Source organism: Dermacentor silvarum, chromosome 1 (genome assembly GCF_013339745.2).
Source record: "Dermacentor silvarum isolate Dsil-2018 chromosome 1, BIME_Dsil_1.4, whole genome shotgun sequence".
Lineage (NCBI taxonomy): Eukaryota > Metazoa > Arthropoda > Arachnida > Ixodida > Ixodidae > Dermacentor > Dermacentor silvarum.
In genome coordinates, this window is record NC_051154.1 from 192290748 (window position 1) to 192312995 (window position 22248).

Below are 22248 nucleotides of genomic sequence, written 5' to 3' on the forward strand. Positions count from 1 at the left end.
GTAAGGTGTTTCTAAGCAAATTGTTACAACCACTACTGGCGAACTGTACCGGGGACCTGAATGCAACTGTAGAGCGCTTAAAACTCGCCTACAAGCTTCCGTCACGGAAGGTAGTACGATTTTAAAGCTGTTGAACGAGGCGCTTTTCCATGGCCTCACATCGTGTGAATAAAGAAAATACAGCCTCCCTCGATCTTTTTTTTCTTTTCACCATTGCAATTGCTCTATTCACACTGAACAACTTTTTTTCACGGCATGGTCTTTATATCTTTCACGGCATGGTAATATGCTACATATCGGCAATGTGGCTTAATGTACGATCCGTTACAAACTGCTATCTACCCCATTTTTCTAGAAAGGTGAAACTAAAGAAACCTACCAGAAAATAGTTATACAAACCTGTCATTATGCACGCATTTGTAAGAAGTTTCATATTACAGGGTTCTTTTTTCTTTCTTTTTTTTCTTTCTTAACATAGCAAGTGATCTATTCACGTTGAACAACTTTTTTTCACTGCATCGTCTTTACATAAATATGTCACACGCCGGCAATGTGGCTGAATGTACAATCCGTTATAAACTGCTACCTACCCCATTTTTTCTAGAAAGGTGAAACTAAAGAAATCTAGCAGAAAATAGTTATACAAACTTATTAATGCACGCATTTGTAAGAAGTTTCATATAACGTTTTTTTTTTCTTCTTTTTTTGCCAGCAAACAAGCACGTCAAGCAAGCCAAGTAAATAAGTACACTGTATCAGCAGTACTGCCTCTCGATACAGAACTCGCCAGTTCTCTTTAACGATGGTCATAAGGCTCGAAACCAGCGGCAGAGGTGCGCCGTCCGGGCCTATGTGAGCCTATTAGCGGCCCAATACCGACTCCTGGGTATATTGATATCCTTGCAGGCAGCATTGATATTTTATATTTTGGAAACAAAAAGCACAACTCTCGCGTCAATAAAATGTAAACGCAAAGCGCGGCCGCTGGGCGAAGCATGCGGATGGCGCCAAAGAAACCCCGGCCACTGCGTTTCATCGAGCAGCAGTGGTTTCCTTGACGCCGTCCGCATGTCTCACGCAGCGGCCGCGCTTCATGCGTTTCATCGAGCAGCCGTGAAGAAACGCTCCCACCCACGCGCCTGTCCCATAGCAGTGGCGCCGCTGCGGTGGCCCAGAGAACTAGGCACCTCACACCGGTTTCGGGCGACGTGGCAGGCCGCACCTCGTGCGTTTCATCGAGTGGCCGTGCTGTGACGTTATGAAAATGAACAAACGTAATTGTCTGGTGCAGCTACACAAACTCCCTGAGTTACACAGAGGTGTACTTGCCGCTGCATTAGTAGGATGCCACCAACTATCAGTTAGTAAAACTGCTGCAGTCTTAACAAACCCATTCAGAGCTCCATGCGAACAAAAGGCCTGTAAATCATTGCATCTGTATTTCATCTTGAGATAAAACAAAAGCAAGAGATAAGGCAAACTAACATTTGTCTCTCGAGACAAATCAAAAGACCTCCTGTATTCTATGTGCACTCATATTTAACGCAGCCAGTAGCAACTCATCTCTACTCCAGGCCTGACAATGTGCATGTTTGAAAAAATGCAATGCTGTTTGTTACCAAGACTTGCCAAATATGGTGTCTTGCCACTACTGCACTGCTTCAGATGAGGTTATGAGAGGCTAAATTGTAGGTCTATATTTTTCGTATACAACTAACTGGCCAGGCAGTAGTCGTGGTACATCAATACTGCACAAGTTTTGCTGAAGTAGGGACTTATCACAAACTTGGACGTCTGCAATTCTTTGAAATGAACCCTGCCTATATGCATATCAGGGATGCCCATGTTTGGTGCAACTCTTGACAAAATGGTTTCTTTCATCTGCCTCTAAGACTTCGTCTCCTTAGACACTTCTGGTTTAGGTTGCAATTTCCGAGAGCCCAACTTCACTTTGAAGAAGTTTGACGTGTACAATACACACACTAACAACAGCAGAGTAACACAACCTATACAACTGTTGAAAATATGCTAAAAACCATTGCCCATCCTGTCAAGCCAGACTGCACTCAATCACAGTCAATCTCATCCACCACTTCAAGTTTTGATGATATAAACATCGTTTTCACTTACAAAGCCATGGTGGAAACGCTGGTGGCAGTGGGGAAGAGTCTGGCCACTCGATGCTGTGATAACCCTTGAGGCAGGCCATACACACAAAGCTCGTTCTGAACCTCTCGCCAGTTAGAAGGCATGTCAGCACGTTTGGCACCACGATAGCCCACTCTCAGAGGGTGGCCTCGCAGGCTGGCCCCTTGCAGGCACTTGAAGTTGCGATTGGCATCATCCTCATTTTCGAACTCCACAAAAGCAAATGACCTGTGTGACACAAGAGCATTCATGTCAGGCTCCGAAGCATGACTGGGTCAGTAGCAGTTACAAGAGGAGCAAAATTTCAGATTAATGTTTTGTTCTGAAATCAAGAATTGGAGGGAGACCCGTCTGGTTGGGAACAAATAGGACGTTTCGAGACAAAACGTCACTTTTATAAACTTTCATGGTCGGTGTCCGTTTTAATTGTTGTAATGTTTTGTTCTCCTATAGTAGTTCCTATGGGTGTGCAAACAGTAATTTGAAACTGCATCAAATACAAATGAAATGGTGCCTGAAGTGAATCAAACATTGAATACCTTTCGAATAAACATTGGTCATATTCGCCATTCATATACAATACCGTACTTACGTGTAATGAATGCACTTGCATAATGAACACACCCCAACTTTCGTCGTCAAAATTTGGATTTTTTTTCTTCCGCATAATAAACGTACCCTAAACTTGCTGCCGTGAAGTAGGAGAGACACGGTACGTACGATTCAATGTCTGACATGGAGTCCGGCGGGTAAATTGTATCGGACGCCGGACGACGCATGTGCCACAGCTACACCGTGGCTGTGGCCCATGCGCCGGCCGCAGCTGCGTGGGGAGGGGGGGGGGCGCTGCGACTCAGGGGCCGATGGGGCGTGGCTATCCTCCATGTCCCAAAAATATGGCCTTGGGGTAGGGACCACAGTTGGTATGAGCCAATCAAAAGGACAATCATGTGAATGCATGTGCCTCTATTGAGGAGAGTGAATAAATGTTATTAACCCTTTCAGGTGTTGTGTACACAATAGTGTGCACCAAGATAGATAGTGCATCAACAGCAAAAGCACTGATGAAAGTAATATTAAAAATGTGCTGCATACATCATGACACTCCCGATTGAAATTGTGCTGCAATTTTGGATAACATGTGCAAAATGTTTTAAGGTACTAGATGGTTGGGTGTTCTTGCTCGGTGTCAGTATGTTGTTGTATGTAGCGGGTTCACTTTTGTTTTTCACAACGTAATGCACCAGGCATAATTGTCAAGTGGCTAGATAAGTGTTTTTCAAGCTTTTCAATACACGAAATACTTGATCTTCTCATATTTGATGTTCCTGTAGCGAGTTTTCGCATGAAGTCCACATTTTGTCAACTTGACAACTCATTAAAGAATTGAAAATTCTTAATCTTTTCGGCAGCTGTACACTTTCTACGATTATGAAGATGCCATAAATGTGGTGGAATTAAGTTTTCAATCAACAGGATAAAGTGACATCTGAAAGGGTTAAACAAATAAAAACAAAGAATTAGAAAATGAATTTACACGAGTCCTCACGGCCTAGGCATTAATTGAATTCATAAAGCTGGTTGCTCCTTTACATTTCTCCAAATTACAAGTTGACGACCCATTTTATGGTTCAAAATACTCATGAAGTTAACTTTTTTTCGTAATGAATAGAGGGCCATGGAGCCTTCATTTGCTTTTTCAATCGATACAAAAGCGCTTTTCTATTCCTCAGTCTGAACTGCTCAAAGCTGTCAGGGACTACCCATCGAGAATTCGAATCCATTAGATTTTCACAGCACATCAGGCTGACCTAACTAAAGAAAGCTTTTTAGAGTTGTTGCCATTTTATTTAGCAAGCACTTTTACTGGTTTTATTGGTCTGTTTTTATTTTAAAGGGAAGGGGTGTGTACTGGATCGTGTATCATGCCAGTTTAAGCAAAAAGCCCAATGTGATATCGAAACGTGCCTTCAAGGAACAAAAGTATACAAGGATATTAGATATGTTGATGACTATCTTGTAGTGAAGCCGGTAGAGCCTCAGCCAAGGGATGGTGTGGTTAGCATTTTGCTGGAAGTCTTTTATGCTTTTTCGAAGGGCCTTCATTTCACCCATGAATTGCCAGAAGATGATACCCTGCAGTCTCTTGATGTGTCTTGCACTTAATGATGTCCATGCATGCTGGAGCTATAGGTCATGGTCGAAACCTTCCTGTCAATCAAGGCCGTGGTCGACAGGAAGGTGCATTAATGAAAGATTGCGAGATCACTGCACAGCAGTTGACACACAAACTGCAGGGGGACATTTCAATGATCATTGCCGCTGACATCTATGCTCTCCACCATACAGTGAGACGCATGTTGTGCATTTTTCCCGATCAAGACAAAAGGGAAATCTTCGAGACCTTCGCAAAGAAATGTGCAAGCGTACCTTCAGTGGCATTGTCTAAGAATTTGTTTATCTCAACCGAGGCTTGGCACATGTTCTGTTTGTGTGTGTTCCTTGTCCAGTCTACCACACTGCCAAAATGTACAGAAGACCTAATGACCAACTATCCAGTGTTACTGCATCAATGATCAGTGGAGCGGGTTCCCACCAAAGGCAAAATAATGTAGCCATTATTTGGCTGAGTCATCATGTGCAATACTCCCATGTTAGGCATTTTTGTCAAACATGAGACAATAATACATTAGCAACAGAGAAAATTGGTGCTGAAGACTACAGTGTTTCCTACAGCAGTAGAAAAGCTTTCCAGTACACATGTATTGTGAAGTACAGGCATCCGACCTATGTAGAATTACGACTACAATGCTGCACTAAGTTTTGAACTCTTTCCGTAGTGCAGGAAATTACAAAAATTGTACCAAGTTTCCCAGAAATGTCGCGCAGGCAAGCCGTGTTTCCAGTACAAGCATTCAAGTAGCCGAAAATAAAGAGAAAGACTACACACAGAACTGATGGATGTACTCATCTGTTCACACTGCAAGGTACCTTTGCTCAAGGCAACTATACTTGTCAGAAGTTGTGGAGTTCTTGTGGTTTACTTACCGATAAGCACAGTGCATATACAGTGTGCGTTGACGATTGTATCTGCTATGTATTACGCCGCTGCACACCGCAAAAACAGCTGAAATTGCAAACCAAATGCCATGTGCCCTTCTTCTGGAGGGAACCCCGCTCCCAGCCGGAGAGTCGAGGTCAGGTGCACAAGTTCACCTACTTAATTCGCATTGCTGAAATGTCACCATGACACGTGACTGAGTATTATTCAAGGCTACAGCAGTTATTTGAGCTGTTGCTCCACGAGACGATATAAAGTTTACAAGAAATAATAGAACCTCCAAACCAAACGTCTGCAAGTCTGTCTTAATCCATGCTGCAGTAAGAGGAACACATTTCTGTTTCAACTGCTTATTCCCACATTGTGCGCAGTCGCACGCACATAAAATGAAACTATCTTCAAACACTCATTCACTGATAGATCCATTTCAATGTAGTGTAAAAGCAGCCAGACAACAATACAGGTGTTCTCATGCACAGCACGTCAAACACAACAGCTCGCCCGCGAGACCATCACCAGATCACCAGAAGAGCACAGAGCAACAAAAACATGAGGGGAAAAAAAAAAAAAAAGGAGAGTCCTGCATGACACTGCCCTGGCTCCGGTATGAGAGAACACAGGAAGGGAATTTCATTTGTGGAAGCTAGACGGAGCAAGTGGAGAGGCTCTATGTTGGCAGTGATGCTCGCCTTCTCAAATCATGGGTTCGAGACGCTTCAAATATTTCCATCTCTGCTAGTCATCATCATCAGCCTATATTTATGTCCACTGCAGGACGAAGGCTTCTCCCAGCGATTTCCAATTACCCCTGTCTTGCGCTAACTGATTCCAACTTGCGCCTGCAAATTTCCTAATTTTATCACCCCACCTAATTTTCCGCCATCGTCAACTGCGCTTCCCTTCCCTTGGCACCTATTCTGTAACTAATCGTCCACAAGTTATCTGTCCTATGAATTACATAGCCTGCCCAGCTCCATCATCTCTCTTTCTGTCAACTAGAATATCGGATATCACTGTTTGCTATGATCCACACCGCTCTCTTCTCGTCTCTTAAAGGGGCACTCGAACACTGTTCAAGCCACCATTTTTTCGTCACAGGTTGCGTAGACCGATGGTTGGAGAGATAAACGCAACAAAAATGGCAGCAATAAGGGGTATAGAATCCAAGTGATTCAGGCAGGAAATTGCAAAATACAAGAAAAAAAATGCATGCTGTCAATTCATTTTGCACAGTCTTCTGTCCCCATTTCTATCGCCCACTGACGTAACCCCTCGCAGCCAGTGGTATGAGGCTGAAGCATCTATGTAGTGGATGTTCGCACTCCATGGCTGCCTACATGTTCCTTCACGGATTCCGGTTCCTCCGGCGTGCTGATGACACTGGTCGAGCAACCTGGCACTGCGCAACGTCTCTTTTCTTCAGTTCAGCTTTAGTTTAGCACAGCACCGAGAACAAGAAAAAGGATGCTGCAACAATGCACAGAGCTGAATACCTGCACTACGAGAACGTGCAAAACGAGCCAACGAGGCGATAAGGCTGCTCATGAGCATACAAAAGCGAGAAGTTTTTGTGCGCACTTTCTTGTACTATATCTGTTTGCATCAATATAAAGATTACAGCACACAAAAATAAAATAAATTCTTAATTCATTATATTGTTGCTGCAATGCAGTAAACTGCAACTTATTTTAACCAATCACGGCGCAACGAGTTGTGCTGTCGGCAGCCATGTAGCAATTTGTTTGCATGGTCAAAATATTAAATATTTCCATATCGCTGCTTTGAACTACGCCAGAAGCAAACCTTCAGTCTACCCAACCTGGAACAGATATTTGGTGGCTTGAAAGTGTTCGAGGGCCCCTTTTGTGTTACACATAACAATTTCCATTCCATTGGTCTTTGCACGGTCCTAAGCTTGTTCTCGAGCTTCTTTGTTAACCTCCAAGTTTCTGCATCATATGCAAACACCGGTAGAATGCAATGACTGTACACATTTATTTTCAACGACAATGGTAAGCTTTCAGTTGTCCTTCTAATGACCAGGGTGCCTTACAAGGAATTGACCTAGATAAATGGCCTCCTGCAGTCTGGCAATCCTGAATTCTCGCTCTCTTGCCAGGCTATTGAACTGAACGTTTGTCTTCAGCGTATTAATCTTAACCCCACTCTTATACTTTCTCAGTTAAGGGCCTCAATTATTGCAATTCATCCCCAATGTTGCTGAACACGACAATGTCATCTGCAAAACCAAAGGTTGAGATATTCGCCATCGATCCTCACTCCTATGCCTTCCCAGTCTAATAGTTTGAATACTTCTTCCAAGCATGCAAAGAACAGCATTGGAGGGATTGTCTCCGTCCCTGACCCCTTTATTGATACGTAATTTTCCACTTTTCTTGTGGAGAACCAAGGTAGCTATGGAATCTGTAGATATTTCCCAAGATAATCACGTATGCCACCTGTACTCCTTGATTATGCAATGCCTCCATGACTGCTGGTATCTACTGAATCAAATGCCTTTTCACAATCTATGAAAGCCATACAGAGAGGTTGATTGTACTCTGGTAATTTCTCAATTACCTGAGTGATGACATGGATGTGATCCATTGTAGAATATCCCTTCCTGAAGCCAGCCTTTCTCTTTGTTGATTGAAGTCGTGTTGCCTTGATTCTATAGTTATCTTACCTTAGTGAATATTTTATAGAATATTGAAAGCAAGCTAATGGGCCTCTAATTAGAAGGAATTCTAATTTTAATTTGGCAAAGAAAGTCTCAAAAACCAGTAAGTAAGCCTGGAGGTGAAATCTTGGTACTCCAGATGTAGTGTACAAGACTACTGTATGTAAGTCAGCTGTTATTAAGTACAACATACTTATTGCTTAAAATTGCAGTTTGTATATTACAAGACCCTTGCACTTTATTCTGTGCATATTAGGAAGTAAGGAAGTCCACGCTAATGAGCGGCACACGCGCAGTTTGCGAGTAAGTACCCAGAGTTTGTATGGTTTGTCTCCCCTGTGGTATACAAAATACCACCGACTAGTTGTGTCGTAAATGGGTGCCAGCACTACAATAGCTTACGAGTGGCTATGGCAGCACACTGAACTGCGTATCACATGTAAAAGCTTTGTTTCACTTTCAAGAACTTCACTCGCCTTGACTTTTAGGTTAGCGACCAAAGCAGTTGGACAGGAAACCACGAAAACACATAGCTTCGGAAAACATGAATTGCAGGAACATCAGCTTGATAAACAAATTACTTTTTCACAGCCACGATCACACCTGTCTGCCTCCCACCAATGCCGGCGTATAATCACTATCGCACTCGCCTATCACTGTTTTCAGCATGCTGCCAGTGAATGACTACAACCTCACTGCAGATAGAAAAATTCTGATGAAAAATTTTCTACGATGCTTTCCGTGTTACCACTTCATGATTAGATGCCAACCAGTAACCTTTCCATTGCACTAAAAAAATAGGTACCATAAAAATTGGTTGTCAGTCCCTTTAAGATCCCACAATTATAAGAGCACAAAAGTTTGCACACAACACGTGAGAACTGCATGACAATGCAAATTGAGAACGCATTTGAAGGTGACTTAAATGGCTAGTAAAGAAGCTGATAAGGGACTATAAAATGACAATTTTTCAATATTTTCCTACGAAAATATATAACGTAAAGGTGTCCGAGATTAAGGCTTCTTTCTCTACCTCTCCCCACATACTGCAATGGCGGACATCGAAGAGCTGAAAGGCGGGCGTTCAAAGATGGACACGAGCATAAATTTGCATTTTCGAGAGCCACTGCAACCGATTCAGATTGATTCTTCACTAATTTCACATTTGAATTCAGCCTTGATTTTTGAGGAAATTAAAGTTGTATGATCAAAAATAATTTTGCAACTCAAAACAGAAATCTTACGAAAACTCAATTTTTTTCGAGGTGCACGTTTCCTTAAAATTAGTAGCAACATGTCTGTGCATGCCAACTTGCACTTTCCACCTTGTTCACACAACTAAAATAAAAACTTAAGCCTGAAGCTGAGACAAATGTTACAATTGCAAAATCTTTAAAAAATTGTCCGAGGAGCTTACAATTTCTCGCCCAATTTGACATTCGTTCGCACACTGACAATGTCAGGGGACAGGTCCTTCACTTCCTCAACAGCACAGCCTTTCGGGAGATTGCCCACATACAGGAACAACTTGTCGTATTCATCTGCAAACAAGATGGAAAGTGGCCATCTGTACAGACCCATTGCTACAAAAAAAAAAAAACGAGACTGCTGCTCGGTTTCTTTTGGAGAAGCCATGTGCAAACTAACAATGTCCTTACCTACGTCCATGAGGAGTGACCTTGGAATGCCATCTAGATAAAGCAGAAGAGGAGGTTTACGTCAGCCACTACTGAAATTTTGCACAAAACTACATTGAATGGGTGTAATGCATGCCCAGTCTTGCCATTTTAATTTACGATGCACAATTGGTTCAGGATAAGGTGTCCCCATGTTGCCTGCCTTGCTCCACGACTTAACGAAAACATTGCATTTCCTTAACATTAAGACTCAGTGGTTTAAATACGGTACCAAACATATGTACTGTATCCCCAATGTGGCAGCATGTCACAAGCATTCTGAATGCTTCCCATCCCTGTCACAGCAGCTTTGCAGAACTCGATTATCACAGCAAGGTCAAGCTTCCAGTAGCCCAATGCAGAGGACAACGCTCTGCTACAGGCATCGTAACACAGCTGAATTTTTAGGCTCCTTGCCTTCAGCCATGCAACTTTGTGGGGAAGGACACATAATGAATCACATAACATAGTTATTTTTATTAAAAAAAGTGGGACTGCAATGAATAAAAGAACAAAATCAATGAGGAGGGTATCTGAGGAGGGATTGGTAATACATCAATCTCTACAATCACAATGGTTAAAAAATGTGGGTGCGACATTGGTTGTATGTGTGTTGCATGACTGCCACAAGCGTGTCACCCGTGTGGCTCCCATGACCCATGTTAGTGATCAATATTATGGCCGAGTGGACCGTGCACCTCCTTGCTTGGCTTTCTTGCTTGTCTGCTCTGTAGGCCCATCATCTGCTTTGCGCTTGGCTTGCGGTGCTTTGGATAGCTTCTTGACATTGATGGTTACTTCCTCTTCTTCTTCCTCATCTTCATCGTCATCGTCGTCATCATCCTCCTCTGTAAGGTAATGCCACAGGAATTTAATTATTTTGACAGTAATGTAGGACTTCCACACGCACACTGCAATGTAAAGGTGAGATTTCTCAATACTATAATAACTTAGATGAAATAGCTCACCCATGCATTTGTTAAATTCTCGCATTTGAATGGAACCGATAAAACATGGCCCATTGCTGCAGCGTTCACTTCGCTGCTCAGTAGTGCGCAACTCGCGACAGCTGCGGTCGGTAGTGGTAGCATGCAGCCAAGCGTGGCTGCATGCCACTACTGCAAAATCTGACAAGGAAACGAACTTGGACTGCCAGCATCTACTATGAATACCGTTGTGTCGAAGCAGAAAGAGATCGAGACGAACGCCATGGTATTCAGCGAACAAAGCAAGCTCAAGGAGCCCGTCATGGGGAGCTAGAGAAGGTACTATTAAAGTGGCTTAAACAAGCGCGGGCCGCCGGAGTTAACTTCGACGGCAGCGTGCTTAAGGAGAAAGCGCTCAAAGTTGCCGATGTTCTTGAGATTGAAGACTTCACCGCCTCCAACGGGTGGATAAGTCTCTTTCGAGCTAGGCATGGCGTCGCCTACCGGCAGGTGAATGGGGCGGCAGCAAGCGTGAATCTAGCCAACGTCGATAAGTGGTTATCGCTGCTCCCCACCATAATTTTTTTTCCATCCAGACAACGTTTACAACGCAGATGAACTAGGTCTTTCTTTTTCGAGTTCAGCCTAGCAAGTCATTAAGCATGAAGGGCGAGTCCTGCCATGGTGGAAAAGTCAGCAAAGACCAAGTAACTGTTGCTTTGTTGCAATGAAGACGGCAGCGACATGATGAAGCCATGGATGATTGGAAAGGCGAAAAACCCGACATGCCTGCGGAACATCGCTCGCCTGCCTTTTGTCTACAAGAACACACAGGCGTGGATGACTTGTGAATTTTTTGAATGCTTCCTGCGTTACCTTGACGGACGACTCGGATGCAAGGGGTGCAGTGGCCTGCTGTTGGACAACTGCACTGCCCATCCGAAGGACACGTCATTCCACGTCATTCCTTCGCGACCTTCGCACAGTGTTTTTACCAGCAAACACGACCAGCCACCTGCAGCCTCTTGACGCTGGTATTATCAAAAACATCAAACATTTGTACCGGAAGTGCATCGTGCAAAGCTTTCTTGCTCGCATGTCACGTGGCCAAGACCCCGGGAAACTATCACCTTCTCGACGCGATGCATTACTTCAACACTTCTTGGAAGAGTGTGAAGCGTGAAGCAGTTAAGCTTCCAGAAGTGCGGCTTTCGGCATCAGCCTTCAGCCAAGGATACAGAGCGCAGCGAGGACGACCCCGTGGCGCGCGACTACGACATGGATGAGGAATTCCTGTCCACTGGCGCTGATGTGCCCTTCGACGAGTTCGTTGTGATTGACGATGTCCCAACTTGCAAGCTGCAAAGTGTCGCCGAGATCGTAGTGGAGGTGGTGGCAGACGAGGCGCCTGAAGACGACAGCGAGAACGAAGGCTTGCGCCCACCGGCTACCTTTGCCGAAGCCCTTGCTGGCCTGGAAGCCTTACAAAGCTTCTTTCGCACGAAAGACAATGAAAATGCGGACAAGGGTCTGCAATGCGTGCAAAAGGAGTTGTTCCTGTCCAAGGGAGAGACGCACCAGCAGAAAATCTGTTTTGCAAGAAATAAATGTTTTCTGCCCTTGCACCTCACTATGGGCTTTTCAGCTTCAATTTTTACTGGATTCACATCTTACATTCTCCCGGATCGTAAGTTTATTTTTTTTATATCTTTTTTTAAACATATGAACGAGGTTCTACTGTATATGATGGAATATGGCCGCCCGAAAAGAGAGGAAAAGTTGTTGAAAAGAGTTTGAGAAAAAGGTGACTTTGCACTTTGCTTTAGAGTTCCACGTGGAGCACACGACTGCAAAATTTGGCTGGGATGTTCACAGCCGCATATGCTATGTGTAAACCGTTTTCTCAAAGCCGTCGATAGCATGCAGCACTGTCTCGTATAACCACCTGCGTTATCGACAAGGTGTCTGTGGCATATTGCCTCTGATCGGCTGGCACTGCACATGCAGGTAATTGTGAAGAGACTGTGGTTCAGTTATTGAGTCACACACGCACACGTTCACATATCTGAGCTCTGTACTCGTGCCTGATGACAGGCAACTTCGGCTAGTTGCTGGAGGTTCATACTTGAAAAAAAGTGGTCGTATCAATAGTTCATTATATGTAAACTCTCCCTCCAAACGCACAAAAATTATAGACACTGGCAGCAAGCGTGGATCCAGGGGGCATGTCCGGATGTCCTGACCCCTCCCCTCAGATTTCTGCATCACCCCTCGCTGACAGGGTGATGGCCCTGTCACAAAAAGTGTGGCTCCAAACATTCTTTAAAAAGTATTTTTCGCAATACCAGTGGTAGCAGCCATGTAGAAGTAAAGCTAGCTCACTCACACGCTTAGCTGCTTTTAGTAGGGGTGGGGTATTGCGAAATTGCCTTAGCTATTTTTTCTCACAAACACCTTTGACTTCCTGGCGCCGGCCGTCCATACTTGTCCCAGCAGCGGCGGCGAGCGAACGACCCTTTTGTCAAGCACACCCATGTCCACGCAAGCGCCTTCGCACCTGATTAACTTAGATCCCCCTCGGGGTGTCATCGGTTGCCTCTTACCGTTACCTGGAAAAGACAGGGGTGCGGCGCAGCGCGTTCACGCAGGAGAAAGAAAGCTAACAAAGCAGAAAGGCGTTGACAGCAGCAATGTGAATACAGACAGTGAAAACGGGAGAGTGCAAAAGCGGAGAACTTGTGTGTTGCAGGACCATGAGTCCGAGGAAGAATGTCGCCGTCTACAGTAGCTCACGCCAGAGAAACTTCAGGTGATGATAATTTAATGGCATCCTCTCTAAAACGGGGCAGTGACAAAAGTCGCCTAGCCTGCTTTTAATCAGGTATGCTCTACATGTTTTACAGCAAAGCTGTATATGCCCACGCAAAGTGCGCATGCGCAAAAAAAAAATTACAGAACAATCCCGACTTGGAAAGGAATTAGGAGCAATAGGAGAGGTAATGTCCGAGTCTTTCACCTCGGAATAACAAGTGTTGGTGACGTTCAGAGCGGTCCACTGCTAAAGGGAACGCGGGTGCGCGTGGCGTCTGTTTGGCGCCACCGCCGGCCAGTGGCTGCAACAAGTCTCGCGCAGTCAGCAGTGCTTCTTCGTTGTCTGCTACCGTCAGCTGCCACGCTTTAGATCATCGCAAATTGTAAGGGCACAGTGGTGGTGGTGTCACAGTGAAAAGTGGGCCTATCCTGGTGATAGTGCAGAAAGAATCCAAGCTCAATGAATTGTACATACCCCAGTGGGCTCGGGGGACCCAATGAGACAAAATAACCAGCCCTTCCCCTGTCAAGAAAATGGGGGTAAGCAAAGCTTGTCGTCCGATCCTAACGTGAGGGCTTCTGAAGCCCACGTGAAACGTCAGAAAAGAGCCGCGGAGCAGACTCAGAGTTGCGGGAGTGCTATGTTGGGCCGAAATGCCAGCGAAGAACCGCCAACCCCAAGTTTAGGGCAAACGAAGCAGAACGCCTGCGACAGCTTCGGCTTGCCACAAGCTTCACTTACCCCCATTTTCTCGACAGGGGAAGGGCTAGTGATTTTTTTATCTAATATTTTTGTATACATATCCTTAATTTTATTTTTTCCCCCCCCCTTCAAGATCTACCTTGTACCGCTACCTATAAATGCAAGAGATCTAGTCGCATCAATTTCTTCTCTGCTTTTTTTCCACCAGTACTCTAAACATCTCTAGCTTATCTTGACTGCTGACCACTTAAAACCCAAGCGCTTCTGGAAAGTGTACGTTACCTATGGTTCTCATTGGGTGAATCCCTTCGCATTCCATTAAGATGTGCTGAGTGGTCTCCGGATTTTGGCTGCAGCATCCACATGCCTAATCTAGTTCCAAATATTTGCTCCAGTATGTTTTTGTCCTTAGGCAACCTGCTCGAGCCTCAAATAGCAAGGCACTGCCCTTTGTGTTATTGTACAGCTTTTTTCTCCAATTAACATCCAATTAACTGTCTCCGTTTCACTTTCTTTCCAATGACTCCCCTGGCTGTCTATTTAGTTTCAATTACCCTATACAGTTAAACCTCGATAATTCGAACTAGGTTAATTCGAAATTCCGGTTAATTCGAAGAATTTGAGTGGTCCTGTCATTTTCAATGCAAATTCTACCGGATAATTTGAATGGCCCGCGCGGCTCTATTCGGGTAATTCAAAGTTTCCGGCTGGTAGCAACGTGCGGCTGTTAGGTTAGGGCGCTCCGTACAGTCGCCAAACGATTTTCCGAGCTCGTGGGGACTGAAAAACAGCCCGAAAAACTCTATCGGCCGGAAAAAAAAAAATTATTAGAGCGGCTTAAAAAAAAAAACCTCATACTACACTCGGAGGGGATCGACTTGCTTGGATTTGCGCAGCAGTGACGTCGTCTCCGTGTACAGGCGACACGAACGTCACCGCGTTGACGATCTCCGCCAACAGAGTTCGCCATGGAGATCGAAGAAACGAGCTTCGCACCGCTTAGCTCTCGCGAAGGTACAGGAGGTAGCGCCGATCACCGAGACATGGGTCTCCGAGACACCTGCTCAGTGTACACGCCACGTTCAAAATAGCAGCCGAAACTTTAGAGAGAAAAAAAAAACTTACTAACTGAATTAACAAGCGTGGTGTCAGCGCGCACAAGCAAACATGAATAGATCACACCCGATGACCGCAGACAACCACGGTCAAAACGCTGGCGCGAACGAGCCCGGCCGCCGCAGCGAGCGGAGGTTTGTGCGGTCTATCACTTCAACGGCAACTGAGCGGCGAAAGCACAGCGCATACAAAGGTCAGAGCCGGCAGGAGATCGCTGGCAAGATAGGGTGCGCGCGAGAACCCGCTCCGGCGCTAACTACGCAGTTGTTAGAAGAGTAGAAGTCGACACCTCCCCCCCTCCTTCGCGTGGGAGATTGCAGCCCCTTGCGCGCGGTCGGTAGCAGGTTACGCATTTGGTGCCGCAGCACAGCGTCGCCCCATACCGCACGGCCATTCGCGCGACTGAGGGAATCGCGTTTGCGCTCCGCCGTGCGTTCGCTCTCCATGAAAGTACGCGTCTCCCGCGTGCTGTCACTCGCACATACGATGCCCGGCGATGATTTTATCGCCCTTGCACCATATCGAACCTCACAGCGGCGATGGCAGAAATGCGCTTGTAGTGTCCATATAACTACAATCGCAATAAAGAACATCCCACAATAAATGGTTACAGCGACAGTGCTGAGCGCATTCACTAGAAAGAAAAAGTGCGGTACTCTGGAACGTTTTGTCAGCCAAGGAAGAGCGGGCATGGCCTCCGAGATTGGAGGATGGCGCGAGCTCTCTATTGATAGCGCGCACCTTCTAATCTTGGAGGCTGTACAGCGAGCCACTGGAATTCAAGCCAGTACAAAGTCCAATATGGCGGCTTCCAAGATTGGGTAGCGTGGCTCAGAAAGGGCGATTTAGTCCGGAAAATCGAACTTTGGGGTTTCAATTCATCCGAAAAATTGGTTGCGAAAATGCATGAACTCAATGGGAACCCTGACGGTGCATTTTTGAAGTCCGCAATATCCTGCAAGTCCATATTTTTGGAGTCAGGCACGCCTACGCCCGCTTCCACGACAGTTATCGATTCCGTGAACATCGTCCGCAACTTTGTTGAGTGCAGTGCGGGTGATATTTGTATGCTAAGTGTTGTGAGCCAGCTGTAGAGCATGGCACTAGGGGCGGCGAACTACCGCGTGATTACTTCGAGTAATCTTTCTCGGACATGGAAAATATAGGTGATTTTTGCGTTCTTGCTTGTATTCTTTTATTTTTATTCATTTCGGTTAATTCGAAAATCCGCTTAATTCGAAGAATTTTCGTAGTCCGGCGACCTTCGAATTATCGAGGTTTTACTGTACTTGGTTGCCAACTTTCTTGACCTCTTCTGTGTCCACACTTTTCAAGTACAGATACTTGTGCACTTTAGCCGCCCATTTATGTTTATTCATGTTCCTGAGTCTACTTCAGACTCAGGAACATGTACCAACTAAACTTAGCGACAGAAATTATCGGGCACAGCCGCCAAGCACATGGCTGTGTTGGGCAACGTCCTTTTCCTGCAAGTTTGGAGAAACCGATACCTGGCTTCGCTACAGGTGTTGCACTAGCTGTATTGACCCTTTTCGCAGCGATCCTGTATGCGCTGCTATGTTTGATCACGTGGTGACGCATCCATTGCGTGCCTCAACTGCCTCCATGTTTACAGTGGATATGCACGACGCCGGTGCGGCTTAGCAAACCTCTGTTTTGGGATATGTCGGAGACGGTGACTGGGTGGACGACACGAAGCTTTGGCCGCAGTTTCAGAGAACATGCAAAGGCGCTTTCAGAGCTGATTAAGCTATGTCCAAACGACGCGAGCAGAGTATATGGTGCTTGCTGTAAGAGCGGGGCTAAATATGTATTCGAAGCTATCCAAACTTTCCGCTCATGAATTGAATCAGGATTATGGTGTTTTAGTCTTCGTTCTGTAAAGTTTCTGACTCGTTAAGGTTCCTCGGTGCGGTCACCATCTGATCATTTTCTGCCTAATCGCTCGTGGGTGTGCTCAGTTCAGTTAGATTTGTTCTTGCTGCACACAAGGCTTGAAACATAGCTGTTCTGCACAATGTAATGCCTTGTAGCAAATGCGTATTATCACGAGTAACTCGCTTACTCTTGTGGACCGTCACGAAACATTCAGCTTCGACCATTCGTGCGCTATCGGTGTAGTACCATGACTTATTGTGTGTATATGGTGCGCATATATTTAAGTGTTTGCCCATTCATTTATTCTTGACACGTTGGCGAAAGAGTGGGCGTGTAAGTTTCCGTGCTGGTTGATGTAAATGTGTGTAGATACTGTGCGCAAAACCTACTATGACAGAAAGCGGCGCTACTCCTGTTATTGTTTAACGAGCGGTACTCACTCTTGCTGACGTACTGGGGCTGCACCCCTTTCTTTGAAGGTTAGCAATACAACGCTGGCGGATCAGCGACTGATCAGCGAAGCTGTGCACCCAGATCAGTTGCGCGTCTGTGCTTCGGAAGCAAATTCATGCGAATTCACCCACCATGGCCATGAGCACTTACCACTGCATGCGTTAAACAAAACCAATTTTTGTGTGGACTTCACATAAAATACAAAGATTCCTTCATGAAATAAAATCATGTTGGCACAGTATACATGGGCCCTCTGTCTTAGGCTTGCAGCGCGGGCACAATGCTCGTCGCAACCTAATAAGACTGCGTAGTTCAAATTTGTGGAATAATCATTCACGTGCATCAGTGTCGGTACGCAAATTTTTGCGCAAGCTTGCCTGTTTTAACATGAGCACATAGCCAAGCTATTAGTAGAGCAATTTAGACTGTTGCAACGGGCAACACTATCGTCAACTGAGGCGCAAATGGTAATTACATTTTCGACTAAGGTAAGCTACATCTGTGAAGAGGCAACAACTGATTTGGGGACTGAATCTTCTCTTTGGATTTGGAGGCATCTTCTCTTTCTCCGAAAGACCAAAAAAGATGTTCTAGTGCATGCTCGGCACAATTGCAGAATTTTTACACAATGCTAGCAGGATGTAGCAGGTTTTACCTGTTGGCGCAGTGTGCACAGCAATCACATCACTGAGCATACAATGTACTGTAAGCATGTGCTATACTGATGAACGGGCCATTCATTTTCGCATGTTACTGGAATATCATCCTTTTGAGCACTCGCACTCATGGTCTGTCAAATTTTTACTACACAGACTGTCTTTCTTCTTGTGATTTTTTGTTTTAGGAACAGCCACTGCTAGCGGGAACAGGGGAGCCTGTGGCATTGCTCCGCAAAGTGCCCCACCACCAGCACCTCATAAATTCTTGCGGCACAGGTGCAATCAAAGTGATCGGCAAAAGCCCAACGAGTAGTCTGCCAAGACTTCACGAGGCGCCAATGGCGGCGCTCCGCAGAGCAATGCCACGGGCTCCCGTGTTCCTGCTAGCAGTGGTGGAGCCCACACATTACTTTTCCCATCCTGCAGGGCACCAATTCTGCCTATACAATGGCCAGAGAATACAAAACAATCAGTAGCTCTCACCATCTTCCAGGTCACTCTCATCGTCTTCATCATCATCATCCTCCTCGCTCCCTTCTTCTAAAACTTGTTTTGCTGCGTGCTTCTGCTTGGCTTTGGCCTTTCCAGCTGCCACCAACTGAGGCACTGCAGTTTAACATATCACTGGTCACAATTCACCCAACACAGTATGTATGCACAGCTAAGTAAGCTGCAAAGCACTGTTTCACCTTTACGGACAAGATTAAGGCATCTGATTAGGCTAGTGTACACAGTGGGCTAGTTGGACGAAACGCATAGAACAGTACAAAAAAAGGATGGTGAAACAGCTAAACAGTCAACCCCAGATATATTGTACCCACATATAACGAATTATTGTGTATAACGAACAACAGTAAAATCCCCTTGAACAGTTTTGTAAAAAATATTTCATATATTGAAATACCTATATATTGAACTTTCTTGTGATCCTCTTCAGATTCGATATATCCGGGTTCAACTGTATTAACTTTCAGCACAGGTCTTGGTATAGGTTCAGTGCAGGAGCTAACATGCATATTTACAGTCACCAACCAATTTTTCAGATAAGGAAACCACAAAAACAAAAATTGTCCAGCAGTCTGAAGAGAATTTGAAAGGATCCCCTTTTCACAATGTCAGCACCCCAAAAAGCTGATGAATAGGCTGTTCCTCACCGTCCTCTAGTCTGGAGCTTTCTGCCTACATGCACGCTTTTAACTGGCAGTCATTGCCAGCTGGTCACACTAATGTGCTTGCTTGACTCGACTCGCAAAATGACTACTTGCATACCTTAGTGGTAGGGTACATAAGTCAACATTTTTTAAGACTGTCACCTGAACCATGAGCGCTTTACTATCTTAGGAGGCAAGTCAACAACAAAAAAAAAAAATTATTAACTGCTGTCAAGCTGACCAAGATTGCTTTGTTTTCAGCTTTAGAAACCAAATGCCTTGAATTTTGCAACTCTGTTCATGGCCATGATATTCAATTATGACTTCATGCCCCACACATGCCTCGTTTAAAAAGTTGCTGTGCAGTTCGAAATTTCCCAATAAAGCTTTGGAACCAAGAAACACCTACCTTCGTCATCTTCACCACTCAGGCCTTCACTGTCGTCTAGCTCATCATCATCAAGGCTGTCTTCATCCAGTTCATCATCCTCATCGTCGACATCTTCATCATCTACCTCTAGGTCATCCTCTTCAGAGTCTGCCTCAGGTGCAGGTGCTGGGATCTTCGGTTTCTTCTGTGGCACTGTGGAAACTGCAGAAGAAAACAAAGCACAATAAGCCGAGAGAACCATAGTCACCAGATGTCGGTGACATAGCCCAAAAACAACTCGTCAATGCTACCCAGCAGGAACGAACTTGTAGCCAAAAAGTGAATTATAGTGTCTACTGACAAGTACTTGTGACAATCCATATTTAACACTCAAACCTTGAAAGTCATTTATCACCTTTTACAGCATCTATGCATTCAATGTTTCACAATTAAATTATTGCAAATGGTCAAATCCCATGTAGCCTCATGTTGATTTTTTCAGCACACTAAACAACTTTATAAAGCCAGGGTTTGTACAGAACATTTTCAAAATTTAAGAATGCCAAAAATACAAGGAAGGTGAAATTTTACTTCCATACATGAACTGGCAAATATTATGACTGCCGAAAAATCATCTCTCTCTGCTGTAGCATCTTCGAAAAACGCGCTCAGACTGGAAAACAGGCAATCAAGTCCCCATTTAGTAGCTGAAACTCCCGCCCTATACGCATTGTGCACAGTGTGAAGTCCACAAATGCCCAAGTCCACACATTGCACTTTATAATTTTGTTGCAAGTGCCTCTTGGAGGCGCTTGAAAACTTCAGATTAAAATTGGGACCAATCATAAATATTCGAATAATCTTTGCTAGAGGCAATGGCTCAAGGGCGCTTAGCAACTTTTGTAGGGTTAGCTACACTGGCCTAGCCAAGCCCGTTTCGCGCGGCACATCAAGAGCCGTGCTGCGCATGCGCAAGGATCAGTGATGTCACACGGCTTGCGCACCGGAGCCACCGGAGCCGGCACCTCTCGCGCACTCCACCGCCGCCGGTCTGCGCATTCCAGAGGAGCGACGTCGTAGCCGTGGTAGACGCACTGGCGCTGGCGCGCGCTCGCTGTGCAGTCGCCGTCTGACACTGCACTGGAGCCGCTGCGCAGTGTCAGCGTTTGCCAGCGTTTGCCAGTGTGGTATAGCCATGGAGAAGGAGAGCGCAAATGCTGCTCAACAGCGCAGAAGAACGGAGAAGCTTGACTCATCGGATCCCGAAGTAGTTGCCTGGCAATTAGCGGTTGAGCGTAGGATACAACCAGGAAAGCTAAGAATAATCAGCTGAACCTTTGCTAACGCTACGTATATCCTGGCATAGCCGAGCTAAGCCACTGCAACTTTTTTTTCTTAATGTCATCATCTGTAGAATGCCCCATAAAAACGCAGGTATAATAACTGGCTATCACTTTATGAGCGGAGTCCAAACACCTCACATGCACATCCATTTGCTTACTTTGCAGTCATTTGCCGACTCATCGAAAAGTACAACAAAGAATTCACACAGTTCTATCTCTCGCTGCAACGCCGAAAGAAAAAGGCCTGAGAGATCCCGACATGTCACGTAGGCGCATTTCTTCTCACCACAAGAAAACACCTTTGCCACTTCACTGTCCGGGAACATGCACTGGAATAATTCCCCTGCTTGGGATGGCGTCCGGTACGAGATGTGGGATGCGACAACTTTGAGTCCAAAGAATTTCAGCGTCAGTGACAAGCTGCAATCCACACATCGTGCAGCGGACCGCGAGTTCATGAAGCAAACATGCAACAGCTTATGTGAAGTCACGTTTCACTTTCATGTTCTACCGATTCATATGAAAGAGGGATCAACCATATCAAAAGCGTCAATTTATGCGAGCTTACCATGACACTTCCTTATTTCAAGCGTAAAGTTTGCACAGAGGCTCCACTATATCTAGACCATCTAAAGATAGGCTTTTTAGACGGTCCAAAATTTAGTTGCAGTTGGGCTTTAAATACAAACAATAAGCAATGAGCACAATACTACCTGCAGGCACAATACGTTCACTAAGCCATGACAGGCAGCAGTGGGGCGTTCCCATCAATCAAGGCAGCTTTATTACAATGTTAGTCAAGAATGAGGAGGCACAAGGAGATGAAAGGAATTACCTACACGGCCATGGTTACGTTTTTATAGGCACAAGTTCATTACTAGGGTTGCCCAGACAACACTGCTGACTTTTCACATCACATTGTCTTCTGATACCTGTCCCACTTATGGTAACAGAAGTAAGTCAAGAATGACCAATATTACTGAAATCGATATTTAACTTTAATAAATGTAACATCATATGATCATTGGACTATTGCTTGTGAGTGTTCCACATTATCAGCTAGTTCATGTCTTCATATACGAAAATTGATGGTTAAACTGTCTGCCTCCGCGCCTTTATGGACCATAGGACAAGGACAATAACATATACTTAAAGCGTAGTCACCCCCCCCCATTGATTGCATCTACTCCGGAACGTCTTGCTGCGCCTACTTGATCGCACTTTGTTATATGTACGTAAATTGCAGAATCGA

At 45.1% G+C, this 22248-nt stretch overlaps 1 protein-coding gene across 1 annotated transcript in view; it reads right to left on the reverse strand.

The window, feature by feature from the left end:
* LOC119436568 (nucleolin) overlaps positions 1-22248 on the reverse strand; it is a 39921-nt gene that overhangs the window by 16529 nt on the left and 1144 nt on the right. Inside the window, exons 3-8 of the mRNA XM_037703448.2 lie at positions 19693-19875; positions 18616-18738; positions 10264-10413; positions 9548-9580; positions 9307-9430; positions 2131-2376 (exon numbers count right to left, since the gene is read on the reverse strand). Of these exons, the coding sequence (XP_037559376.1) occupies positions 2131-2376; positions 9307-9430; positions 9548-9580; positions 10264-10413; positions 18616-18738; positions 19693-19875 (859 nt within the window). The remainder of the gene's footprint in view (positions 1-2130; positions 2377-9306; positions 9431-9547; positions 9581-10263; positions 10414-18615; positions 18739-19692; positions 19876-22248) is intronic.